The 12,912-nt window shown below is 38.6% G+C and overlaps 1 protein-coding gene across 5 annotated transcripts in view; it reads right to left on the bottom strand.

Moving 5' to 3' along the window:
• Positions 1-738: 738 nt before the first annotated feature.
• Positions 739-12,912, bottom strand: part of LOC126485127 (probable phosphorylase b kinase regulatory subunit beta) — a 188,420-nt gene continuing 176,246 nt past the window's right edge. For 3 of the 5 annotated variants that reach the window (XM_050108767.1, XM_050108768.1, XM_050108770.1), the window contains one exon: positions 740-1,145. In XM_050108767.1, the coding sequence (XP_049964724.1) occupies positions 960-1,145 (186 nt within the window). In that variant the 3' untranslated portion in view covers positions 740-959. Of the gene's footprint in view, positions 1,146-12,912 lie in introns of all 5 variants that reach the window. The other 2 variants (XM_050108765.1, XM_050108766.1) reach the window with 1 other exon arrangement.

Genomic DNA, 12,912 nt, shown 5'->3' with positions numbered 1-12,912 from the left:
TGAAAGGGTAACTAACATTTTGTCTCGAGAGCTTATGATTAATTTGTTGTGCTAACAGAAGAAAATTCTTCAAAATGTATGGCATAAGAATACAAACCTTGCTGATTATGTTTGATGGCTGGGAAATTCCAACGGATGATGAGTACGACAGAGCTATCAGCCCTCTCTTTCATATTCCTCCTCCACTTATTCACTACTGCCATGGTTCTCCTAATGGAGAAAACTGACACACATGAAATTATCAACTTTGCATTAGCTACAGAGTTTCAGGGCCAGACAGCAGTTTCCATACAGTGCTGGTGTGTCACCTCCAAGGTGTGAAAGATCTTGTGGTAATGTTGTTACCTCGGAAGTGTCGTGCTCACAGCTGTACTGTGCCCAAAAACAATGGCCAGTGTTGCAAATTTTAGGATGACAGCTATGGCTCAGTTTACTGCCACAAGTTTAATGTTGTGTGCTACACAGCACCAATGGCTATTAATATATTTATTGGATGCTAGCTGTGAATTGGAATTATGAGTGATGTCCTGGTGAATCAATTTAAATTTTGCTTTACTTTCAATGCCTCCTGGATCACCAACTGGTGCTATCTCTTTCTAAAGTAGGAAATCTTAGGCTGCGACACCTAAACTGTTACCTGAAAACTGGTCCTTCAACATATATATCCTATGTTCTTGACTGTGTTACTAATGCAAAATCAAAATATGGAACAATAATAAGATCTTTTTCTAAAAAACAGTCCTTTATTTACACAAATACACAAACTCAGATTAAAGTCTGAAGACTTCAGCAAAGTTCAAAAACTTCTCCTGCACAAATAAGAGTAACAACCAGTTTGAAGTTTAGAATCTGTATTTCTAGAGAAACAGTATAGATTGTATACAAGGAAAAAATATTCATTTTTGATTTGTACATTGCTTATGTTAAAAGTAACCATTATCACAGATAATTACAATGTCTTATGAAATCCTACATGGTTCATCTTGACCTATATCATCTTCAGTTTCTGGATTTGCAGAATGTGTGACAAGTTGACCTCCTTGAAGAACATTATTCACAGCAGCACGTGCTAAATAACCTACGGTTATGCTGTACTGAGTTGAAAAAAATGGCATCAAATCTTCAGTGACCTCATGTTTATTGTCCTGGAACAAAGTTATTTATCCATCAATCTGTGTATATAGTTTAGTAGTAGAGGAGGCCATTCACCAAGTAGTAGGAGCATTAAGAGATCAACAGACACATAAAAAATAATGAAGACTTTGCTAGCTTTCAGATTAATCCTTTACCAAGCATGTGCGTGTGCACGCCCACACACACACACACACACACACACACACACACACACACACACACACACACACACACAGAGAGAGAGAGAGAGAGAGAGAGAGAGAGGGAGGGAGAGGGAGAGGGAGAGGGAGAGGGAGAGGGAGAGGGAGGGAGGGAGGGAGGGAGGGAGGGAGGGAGGGAGGGAGAGAGAGAGAGAGAGAGAGAGAGAGAGAAAGAGAGAGAGAGAGAGAGCGAGAGCGAGAGGGAGAGGGAGAGGGAGAGAGAGAGTGAGAGAGAGAGAGAGAGAGCTGCATTGTGCCGACTGGACAGACAATGCTGGATTTACAGTTTGGCAAGTGGCCTGGGGTTGTTTCAGATGAGGTGGTCAAGTAGAGATGGAAATGGGAAGCAGGAGGAGGAGTTGGAGAGGGGTGACAGGTGGCTTGAAGTAAGGCAGGAGGTGTGGAGGTTAGGGATGTGGGAGGGAGAGGCAGCGGATGCACAGGGTAGAAAAGCAACACAAGGGTACCAGACTCACTGGCTTTGTGTGGTACATGATGATGATGATGATGACATGGAGGTGTGAATTGGAAGAGGGTGTCAGGACAGAGGAAGGGGAGTCAGTTGGGTAAAGGGTGTGGGTGCAGTGGATTTGTAGAGGCTGAGGTCAGAAAGATAACAGGAGTGAAGGATGTATTACAAGGATAACTCCACTGTGTTGTTATGAGAAGCTGCTGCCGAGGAGAAGGATCCAGATGGCACAGTTTGTGAATCAGCCACTGAACTTGAAAATCTTGAGCTAAGCAGTGTATTCTGCTTCTGGGTGGTCAACTCTATTCTTGGATGGAGTACGACAGGGACAATTCATTCTGGTGGACAACTGGTAGTTGGTCATGCCCACATAAAATGTAGTCCAGATATTGCAGCAAAACTGGTATCACATGGCTGGTTTCACAGCTGGCCATGCCTCTGATGGGAAAGAACAATCCTTTGACACAGAAATATAGTAGGATTTACTGAGTGGGTGAAGCAGGTAGGTCTTGCACCGGGCTCTTCCACAGGAATTTGACCCCTGTGGCAAGGGACTGGGAGAGGAAATGGTGTAGGAATGGACCAGGATTGTTTTTCTGGTTGGATGGGCAGTGGAATACTACTGCAGGTTGAGAAGAATAGTAGATATTATATCCCTCACTTGTAGGATGGAAAATCGAAGCCGATGCTTCAGTTCTGGATGATTTTGGGTGGTGAATGGAGCACTCCTTCGCAGAGTGTGGGAATAAGGTGCAGCAAATCTATTTGCAGACTAGGTTTGGGATTAGTGCCCATCTGTGAAGGCCTTTATGAGATCTTCAATATACTGTGCAAGGGAATTCTTGTAAAAACTGCATATACACCACCCACTGGCAGCCAGGCTAAATGACAGAATATTTCTCTTGGCAGGGCATCCACACCTGTTGATATTCAACATCAATGATTAAATTTGCTGCAGTTATAAAAATGTTTACAACTGTAGCAGATTTTATCATTAGTGATAAATGAGAACAGTTTTATGGTGTGGATGGGGTGACAGCTGTCAAAATGCAGGTACTTAATATGGGTAGAGGTATAGATGGAGCTGTCAGAGAGATAATCAACATCCAGGAAAGGGGCATGCTGGGCTGAGGAGAGCCAATGGGAGATAAGATGTTGAGGCCGTGCAGGACCGAGCTGAAGACCAAATTTGAAATTGGCAGAAATTAGTGTAACTGATTTCCATTTCAAGCTCTGTGAGGAAACATCCATTTTTTTGAAACTTTCTGAGATCAAACTATGTACTGGGCCAAGGTTCAGAAGATAACATGTGAGAGAGATAGTGCAGTGCTTATTGCAGTAAACTTGCATTAACAAAGAGCACAGTTTCAATCCATATCTCAGAATTCTGGCTTAAGTGCTCCAAGTGCATTGTGATTCATTTATCTTGCGATATACACTTACGAACCATTTGGGTTGTGTGCAGGAGAAGTGTCATAAATTGACTTTATAACTGCAATAATTTTGATGATGGTAAACAACAATATAACATTAAAATAGTACTCCAAAGTATAAGCAGCAGCATTTACTGAGTGAGATAAGTAACAAGTTTTCTCCAGCTAAAATTACCAGTGTGTGCCTTACAGAACTTTCTTTTTAGAGCTGCTAACTTCATCTGCTACAAATTGTTCTAGGTTATTTATGTTTATCATGTAGATAAGCGAATTTTCACATTTTGCAACTGACTGTATAGTTTGATTTTAACCAAATGTGTTTCACCTATTCATACTAGGCATCATCAGTGGTCTAAAAAATACTATTTAACTATCTATATTTTGTTAGGAGGTACATAGTGTTTTGTGGGAGCAAATTTAAATTATCTAATTATTTACAGATATATGGTTGTGATTTATCACTCACTTTCATTTTTCTGGAACCAGTGGACACACAAAGAGAGTAGAAAAATGAAAGTAAGAGATAAATCAAAACTATGTCTCTGTAAACAGCAAGATAATGTAAATGTTCTGTTAGGAAACACACAGACATCCTAACAATATATGTATAATTAAATAATTTTCTTTAATTGTATCACAGACCACTGATGATGCCATGCATGAATAGGAAAAGCATGTTTGTCCAGAAACATAATAAATAGGAAACAAAATAGGACACTTATAACTAAAGTATGAACTCAAGACGAATGGCAGATAACATTAACAATATTGTTCCACTTTAATTTATTATAATCTTCATGCCCACATATTGAAGAGTCTGGGCATACACTCTGAGTGGTGGGAAATGGGGTTTAAAGTCTTGTTTGTTTCTTCTGTTATATGTATGAAGAAAATAGTTTTCCTTATACACTGAAGAGCCACAGATACTGGTACACCTGCCTAATATCATGTAGGGCGTCCATGAGCATGCAGAAGTGCCGCAGCATGATGTGGCATGGACTCGCCTAATGTCTGAAGTAGTGCTGGAGGGAACTGACACCATGAATCCTGTGGCGCTGTCCATAAACCTATAAGAGTATGAGGGTGTGGAGATCTCTTCTGAACAGCATGTTGCAAGGCATCCCAGATATGCTCAATAATGTTCATGTCTGGGGAGATTGGTGACCAGTGGACGTGTTTAAACTCAGAAGAATGTTCCTGGAGCAACTCTGCAGCAATTCTGGACATATGGGGTGTCGCATTGATCTGCTGGAGTTGCCCAAGTTCATCGAAATGCACAATGGACGTGAATGGATGCAGATGATCAGACAGGACGCTTACGTATGTGTCACCTGTCAGAGTTGCATCTTGACGTATCAGGTGTTCCATATCACTCCAGCTGCACACGTCCCACACCATTACAGAGCCTCCATTAGCTTGAACAGAACTCTGCTGACATGCAGGGTCCATGGATATATGAGGTTGTCTCCATACCTGTACATGTCCATCTGCTCAATACAATTTGAAATGAGACTCATCCAAGCGGGCAACATGTTTCATCATTAACAGCCCAATGTCAGTGTTGATGGGTCCAGGCGAGGCATAAAGCTTTGTGTTGTGCAGTCATCAAGGGTACATAAGTGGGTCCTCGGCTCTGAAAGCCCATATCGCAGATGTTTCATTGAATGGTTTGCACGCTGACACCTATTGATGGCCAAGCACTGAAATCTGCAGCAATTTGCAGAAGGGTTGCACTTCTGACATACTGAACGATTCTCTTAAGCCATTGTTGGTCCCGTTCTTCCAGAATCTTTTTCCAGCTACAGCAATGTTGAAGATTTGATGTTTCATCAGATTCCTGATATTCACGGTACACTCGTGAAATGGTCGTACGGGAAAATTCCCACTTCATTGCTACCTTGGAGATGCTGTGTCCCATCACTCGTGTGCTGAGTATAATACCACATTCAGACTCACTTAAATCTTGATAACCTGCCATTGTAGCAGCATCAACTGATCCAACAACTGCACCAGACACTTGTTGTCTTATATAGGCATTGCTGACCGCAGCTTCGTATTCTGCCTGTTTACATATATCTGTATTTGAATACACATGCCTATACCAGTTTCTTTGGTGCTTTAGCGTACAATTCCTGCCTAGTGTACAAGATAATAATTTCATAAATATATAAGAATGGGACAGTTAATAGTAGCTTGTTACTAAATAATTCACAATATACTTGTTTCTTACGTATTGTGTATGTAATATAAGTTATTTTTCCTGTATTTTTAGTGTATGTACTGCAGCTGAGCTTCCCCAAAATGATTCCCTTGAATCACTTCAGGCAGATGCTGGGGTGGAAGATTTATTTCATAGTAACATGGCCTATTTTCTCGTTCCTGCTTCTCCAACTGACTTAGGCTTTGCAGAAGGATCATTCAATGAAGTATACTTTTAATTTTCTTTTGAATTGGTAGGGATTCATAATTTCTTGCTTTAACTTTAGATGGGAGCTTGTTGAATACTTTTACACTAGTGTATGAAACTCTTTTACAGATGCTGGACAAGGAGACAAAGTCTACACGAAAATTATGTTTGTGTATTGCATTGCTGTTGTGATTGCAGTAACAGTTTGTGAGCAAATTTTTTGTTTGGTTGCAGGCACATGCCTGTAGTCCTGGTACAGACTGAAATCCCTGCACCATAGTACTGTGACATGCCACTTGAAAAACCAAATCAAAATGATGAAGCCCATTGAAAAAATATAGTATTGTGCAGTATTCATTTTCTGCAGGTAAACAGGAACAGTACTTAAACAATCCACACTGAGCTGGTGGAAATGTAGAGCAAGACTGCATCATGATTAACATAGTGGTTAGATGGCACAGACATTTCTGTTTCATCGAAAAAGTCTGAATGACAATGAAAGAAGTGGTACAACATCTCCCAGAAAGAAACACGAACTGCAAGAGAAGTGGTGGCAATCTTCTGAATTGCAGCCAGCACAGTTTTTGCACAGGCCTATACAGAAGACAGTGTTAGAAATTTAAGACAATAACAAAAGTGTGGTAGGAATCAAGCTACATATTTCAAAGGCCTTTGATACAGTAAACCATCAATTTTCTCACACACTGGAGACAAAAGGCATCAGCGGAATCAGGAAGAAATTGTCTGACTCCTGTCTCCAAAACAGAACTCAAGTTTGGAACTCATCTCAATACAAGCATAAAATAAAGTAGGTATCAGACGCTAAGAAAGTGGAAGTAAGTGTCCTGCAAGGTAGTATTCTTGGCCCTCCTATTATTCTTCATCTATATAAATGACATTAAAAGCCCCAACAGTTCATACAAAATTACGTTATTTGCAGATGATACTAGTAAAAATTCTTATCCATTTCAGCACAAAAAGTTCTGAAGTGTGTGTAGCAGTGGTATCATGCTAACAAGTTAGCTCTTAATTGAAATATATATATATATATATCTTTAAATATGTCTGCTTGTGTCTGTATATGTGTGGATGGATATGTGTGTGTGTGCGAGTGTATACCCGTCCTTTTTTCCCCCTAAGGTAAGTCTTTCCGCTCCCGGGATTGGAATGACTCCTTACCCTCTCCCTTAAAACCCACATCCTTTCGTCTTTCCCTCTCCTTCCCTCTTTCCTGATGAGGCAACAGTTTGTTGCGAAAGCTTGAATTTTGTGTGTATGTTTGTGTTTGTTTGTGTGTCTGTCGACCTACCAGCACTTTCATTTGGTAAGTCACATCATCTTTGTTTTTATATATATATATATATATATATACACACATTGTAGTAAAGTAAATGAGAAGGATTATCTCCATTTATTATGGAGTGAGCAGGACATTGAAATAAAACAAATTACATACAGTGTAGTCAAGTAAATGAGAAGGATGATCTCCATTTATAATGGAGTGAGCAGGACAGAGAGAAAGCACAGTCTAGAGAAGTTTTTGGCATGAGAATCGATAATAACTTGAGTGGGAACAACCATGTCATGTACATAACTACAAAACTCAATTCTGCCTGTTTTGCAATGAAAATAATTTCTAGAGTTTGGAGCACAGAGTGTGTAACATTAGTGTATTTTGCTTATGTTTATTCTATTGTATCTAGTGGAATGTTGTTCTGAGGTGTGACAGAATCACATTTGAGAGACTTTTTAAATGATAGAAAATGCCCATTGGAATTATAACAAACAGCTCTCCACAAACACACTGCAGGTCCTTATTCATGTAGTTAAAAATAGATACAGAACCAGCTTTGTACATATTCACAAGTGAACTCTAAACAATAACAAACTTGAGTAGTTTATACATAAATTCAGCAAGTACAATATACATATCAGTAAAAATCTGCAAGTAGAAGAAGCGAGGGAGGAAAACCTCAGAAACATGTGGATTATTTAGGGAATAAAGCTGTATAATGCTCTTTGAATTTGCATCAGACGAATAGAATATGAGGGAAAGTTTAAGTTAGAGTTAAAAAATTACCTATTAAATAAAAGTTTTTATAATACAGATGAATATTTAGAATCCCTACATCACTAACAAATACTTGTATTTTGTTCTTTGTCATTTGAATCATGCTGTTCTCATCATGAATTTTATATTTTCTTTGTATACTATTTTAACTTTATATGATGTGATAACTGTGTTTTTCAAAGTGTACTGTATATATGTCAAATTATTATTTACTTGTTCAGAGAGCACGTTCGAGATCAAGACTTTAGTTCACTGTATCAATTTTCTTAACACATAGTAAAGTGCTGATTTTATGTTTATTATATAAATTTGTAGAATGTGCTGTGCATATTGCTGCACAGTATTATGACAATGTCTATATCATGTAAGTGATGCAAAAGGTGGTACTAAACTAAACTAAACCAAACTAACACTGTCAACAAATTTCATGGTTGGAACTTCATTTTTTTGAGATTATAATTATAGCTTTATGACTATGACTTGTATTACCAGAAAATAAAGCTATTAAGGAGCAAATGTTCTGAGAATTGTGTGAAAGAATTTTAAGATCCTTGAAAATATTACTGAATGATATGTCATTATCCTCCTTCGCAGTAATGTTACTGCTTGCTTCTGGTGAGTGAATGCTTTATTTACTTTAGGTATATTGATCCAAAAAGATAATTACATAACAGTGAGAACATGGAAAATAAGCCAACAGTCTTACCTTTAGGACAACAAAATGAAATATTTCTAGGATCAAAACATGTTGAACTAAGTGTCTTGATTAGTGATTAGTTTATCTGTTTGTTGATTCCATTTTAATTTGTACTTCAATTGGACCTCAAAGTGCTTTCCACAGATTTCACTTAGAGTATGTCCATTAATACCTTATTTTTTATAGCAATATATATTAACTTGTTTTAAATTGCATAATATGAATCTTTGAGATACAAAGACTGTAAGGAAGTATTGGGAAAGAAACATATAAGAGCAAACTTGGGGAACCATAAAACACATATATCCAAATAATCATATGGGAATTTGAAAGTGCTCCTTACAAACAAAAGCCATGGACCTCCACATCACACCATTGTGTGGATTATGAGAATGGAAAGTATGCTGGATGTTACATAAGTGAATGTTTTAAAACTGTTGTTCATTTTAACAAAGAAATGACAATGGCCATGAGATGCAAGATTAATCACATTGTATCCACACACTAATGCTGACTTTCAGTTTTCATTTTGAATGTTTTACAAACACCAGATAAGAGTGATTACATGTGACATACCAAGTCAGTCCACAAGGCATGTTTGGGTGACATAATTGCTAGTACACTGTTTAAAAAATGGATTTATCAAGAGTATTGAATATGAGTCTGGTTTGAGAAGTCTTGCAAAAAAAAGTATCTCTTGTAAACAACTCACCATACTTCTTGACATAGTCTCCTTTGAGGGATTTGGTCCAGTGTCCAGTGATCCTCCAGCTTTTTCATCCCATCAGAAAAATTGGTTCTCTCAAACTCGGCAAAATACTCTTTGACTGTAACTATCACTTCCTCATTTGATGAAAATTTCTTGCGTGCAAGCCAAAGTCTCAAGTTAGGGAAAAGGAAGAAGTCACTTGGGGCTTAGTCTGGTGAGAAGGGCAGATGAGAGAGGGATCAGAAGCCCAGTTCATATATTTTTGCCAGTGTTAGCCCTGATATATGGTATGGTGCATTATCCAAGGGAAAGAGCATTTTATTGCATCCCAGCCTTGGTCTTTTTTCAGCCAACATGTTTCAAAAGATTCAACATGAAGCATAGTAGGATCTAGTTATAGTTCTGCCTTTTTCCAAGTAATCTTTGAGGATTATTCCTGGGGAATCTCAAAAATCGTTGCCATCATCTTACCACCTGACAAAATGGTATTTGTCTTCTTCGGTGCAATTTCAACCGCCTCTGTCCATTGTTTTGACTGCCGTTTTGACTCTGGTGTGTAATGATGGAACCAGGTTTCATCAACAGTCACAAATCGGTAAAAAAAGTCTTGCGGATAGCAATTCAACATCAGCAGATATTATGTTGAAATGTTGTGCCAATGCTCTTTTGGTCGACTGTCAGCAACTGTGGCAACCATCTCGCACAAAGCTTCTTCATTGTCAATTCTCTGTGCAGGATATTATGCAGTTGCTCAGATGAGATGCCTGCAGTCTCAGAAATCACACAAATTTTTATTTCTTGCATTACTGTATCATGGATTTTGTTGATGTTTTCCTTTGTAGTGACCTCAGTCGAAAGGCCAAAGGGTGGTTCACCTTCGGAACTTGTCCAGCCACATTTAAATTCTGATGTAATTACATTTGCCTGGAGACATATTGAGTTTCAGGTACCCTTATCTAATGTTTAAATTCATTAATCCAAAAGTAAATGGTCTTCAATGATGATGCAGAGTCTGCATGAACTTCGTACAATTCTGTTTTGATTTGTGCAGCAGTTCAACCCTTCACATGAAAATGTTTAATAACAGCACAAAACCTGGTTTTCTCAATTTTTGATTGCAGCTGACACACTGACTAATTCAGACAGCTGTCATTATGAACTGTATGCTATACATTGTTGATATTCTTTACATGATCCTTGGAAAAATCCAGATTTGCAACAAAAATGTTTATTCTTTCGTGGAAATTTACCAGACTTATTAAACCAATCTATACAATCATTTCTGCACAAAATGTTCATTAATGCATAATGAATCTGAAATACAATGACTCACCTTCAGAGGCTTTTCACAATTCTTACATTAGTTTTTAGTCATTTGTGTACTTTTTACAAAACTAGTCTTACAAATTCTTCTTACCTTCTTACATCAGTTTAAAACATAGTTTTAAAGATATTTTTACTGTTCAGTTCAAAATATACTTACTGTGAATCTTTACAGCAACACTTTTGTGCATTTTCACTTTCACCACTTTACTGTTTGAACAAACACTATGTGATCAAAAGTATCCGGACACCGCCAAAAACATATGTTTTTCATATTAGGTGCATTGTGCTGCCACCTACTGCCAGATACTCAATATCAGTGACCTCAGTAGTCATTAGACATCATGAGGGAGCAGAATGGGGCACTCCGTGGAACTGACTGAGTTTGAATGTGGTCATGTTATTGGGTGTCACTTGTATCATACATCTGAACATGAGATTTCCACACTCCTAAACATCCCTAGGTCCACTGTTGCCAATGTGATAGTGAATGGGAACGTGAAGGGACACATACAGCACAAAAGCGTACAGGCCGACCTCATCTGTTGACTGACAGAGACCGAACAGTTGAAGAGGGTCATAATGTGTAATAGGCAGACATCTATCCAGACCCTCACACAAGAATTCCAAACTGCATCAGTATCCACTGCAAGTACTATGGCGGTTAAGTAGGAGGTGAGAAAACTTGGATTTCATGGTTGAGCGGTTGCTCATAAGCCACACATCATGCCAGTAAATGCCAAACGATGCCTTGCCTGACATAATGAGTGTAAACATTGGACGACTGAACAGTGGAAAAATGTTGTGTGGAGTGGTGAATCACAGTACACAATGTGGTGATCCGATGGCAGACTGTGGCTATGGTGAATGCCCGGTGAACGTCATCTGTCAGCGTGTGTAGTGCCAGCAGTAAAGTTAAGAGGCAGTGGTGTTATGGTGTGGTTGTGTTTTTAATGGAGGGGACTTGCACCCCTTGTTGTTTTGTGTGGCACTATCACAGCACAGGTCTATATTGATGCTTTAAGCACCTTCTAGCTTCTCACTGTTGAAGAGCAATTCAGGGTTGGCGATTGCATTTTTCAACCCGATTGAGCATCTGTTCATAATGCAAGGCCTGTGGCGGAGTGGTTACACAACAATAACATCCCTCTAATGGACTGGCCTGCACAGACTCCTGACCTGAATCCTACAGAACAGCTTTGACATGTTTTTGAACGCCAACTTCATGCCAGGCCTCACCAACCAACATCGACACCTCTCCTCAGTGCAGCACTCTGTGAAGAATGGGCTGCCACTCCCCAAGGAACCTTCAACACCTGACTGAACGTTTGCCTGCATGAGTGGAAGCTACCATCAAGGCTAAGGGTGGGCCAACACCATACTGAATTCCAGCTTTACTGATGGAGGCTGCCACAAACTTGTAAGTCATTTTCAGCTAGGTGTCCGAATACTTTTGATCACATAGTGTAGATACTTTTGATCACATAGTGTAGATACTTTTGATCACATAGTGTAGATACTTTTGAAACATTCTGGCAACTTAAAACTATGTGATGGATCCATGTACAAACCTGGAATTTTGCTCATATCAACTGAGGTATTCATTCATTACCCAGGACCCACTCTTACAGCTTTACTGGTCAAGCCAGGATACTCGGTCAGCAAGAGCACTACTGACAAAAGCCAAGGTTTTGGGTTCAAGTTCCTGTCCAGCCCATAGTTTTAACCCATCAAGATGTTACAAAACAATGCACACTCCACTGAAGAGTGAAAGACTCATTCTGGCAATATAGATTTTTTGTTAATGGCTGCTACTTGAAGAAAACAAGGCATAGATGTACAAAGCAACAAGCCATTACACAGATCTTAATACACTATTGAGTCCACAAGTCATATAACTCTTTTAGCATGTTGTAAAGAGAATTCATTAGGTAAATTATTTTGGTTCTTTCCCCTTCAGTTCCAAAAAACGTTTGCAAAATTGGCAAAAAGTTATGTTTATTAAATTATGTTGATTATTAAATTGTGTTTTCTTTTCCTTCTTTTTCCATTTAGCATGTATTCAGATGCTTTTAGGGAGTGTCAGCAATTTTACAGTCCGTCCAACAGATCAAACTCTCTGCCTTTGTTAGTTCCTACAGGTGCAACATGGTTTTTCAAGTGTCAGTTATTAATGGAAAAAAGTCAATATGTTCCAATTACAAGTATGATGTGGGTGAAAATGTACAAAGCAAAGGGTTTTTTTCATATGTCAGTCATTAAATGGAAAAATGTCAATATGTTCTAACTGCAAGTGGTGTGGAAGTGAATATGCACAAAACTGTCTTGAACATAAAGTATAGAAAAACAATGTAAGAACTATAAAAACTGCCTTCCTGAAGATAACCTCACATTTCTTTTTGGTGTATTTTACAGTCTTAAACATTTTGTAACTGAAGTAAGATTTATTCAGTATGGCAGTGTCAATCA

The sequence above is a fragment of the Schistocerca serialis genome, chromosome 6 (assembly GCF_023864345.2).
Source record: "Schistocerca serialis cubense isolate TAMUIC-IGC-003099 chromosome 6, iqSchSeri2.2, whole genome shotgun sequence".
Classification (NCBI taxonomy): domain Eukaryota; kingdom Metazoa; phylum Arthropoda; class Insecta; order Orthoptera; family Acrididae; genus Schistocerca; species Schistocerca serialis.
This window is presented reverse-complemented; position numbering and strand designations above follow the sequence as displayed.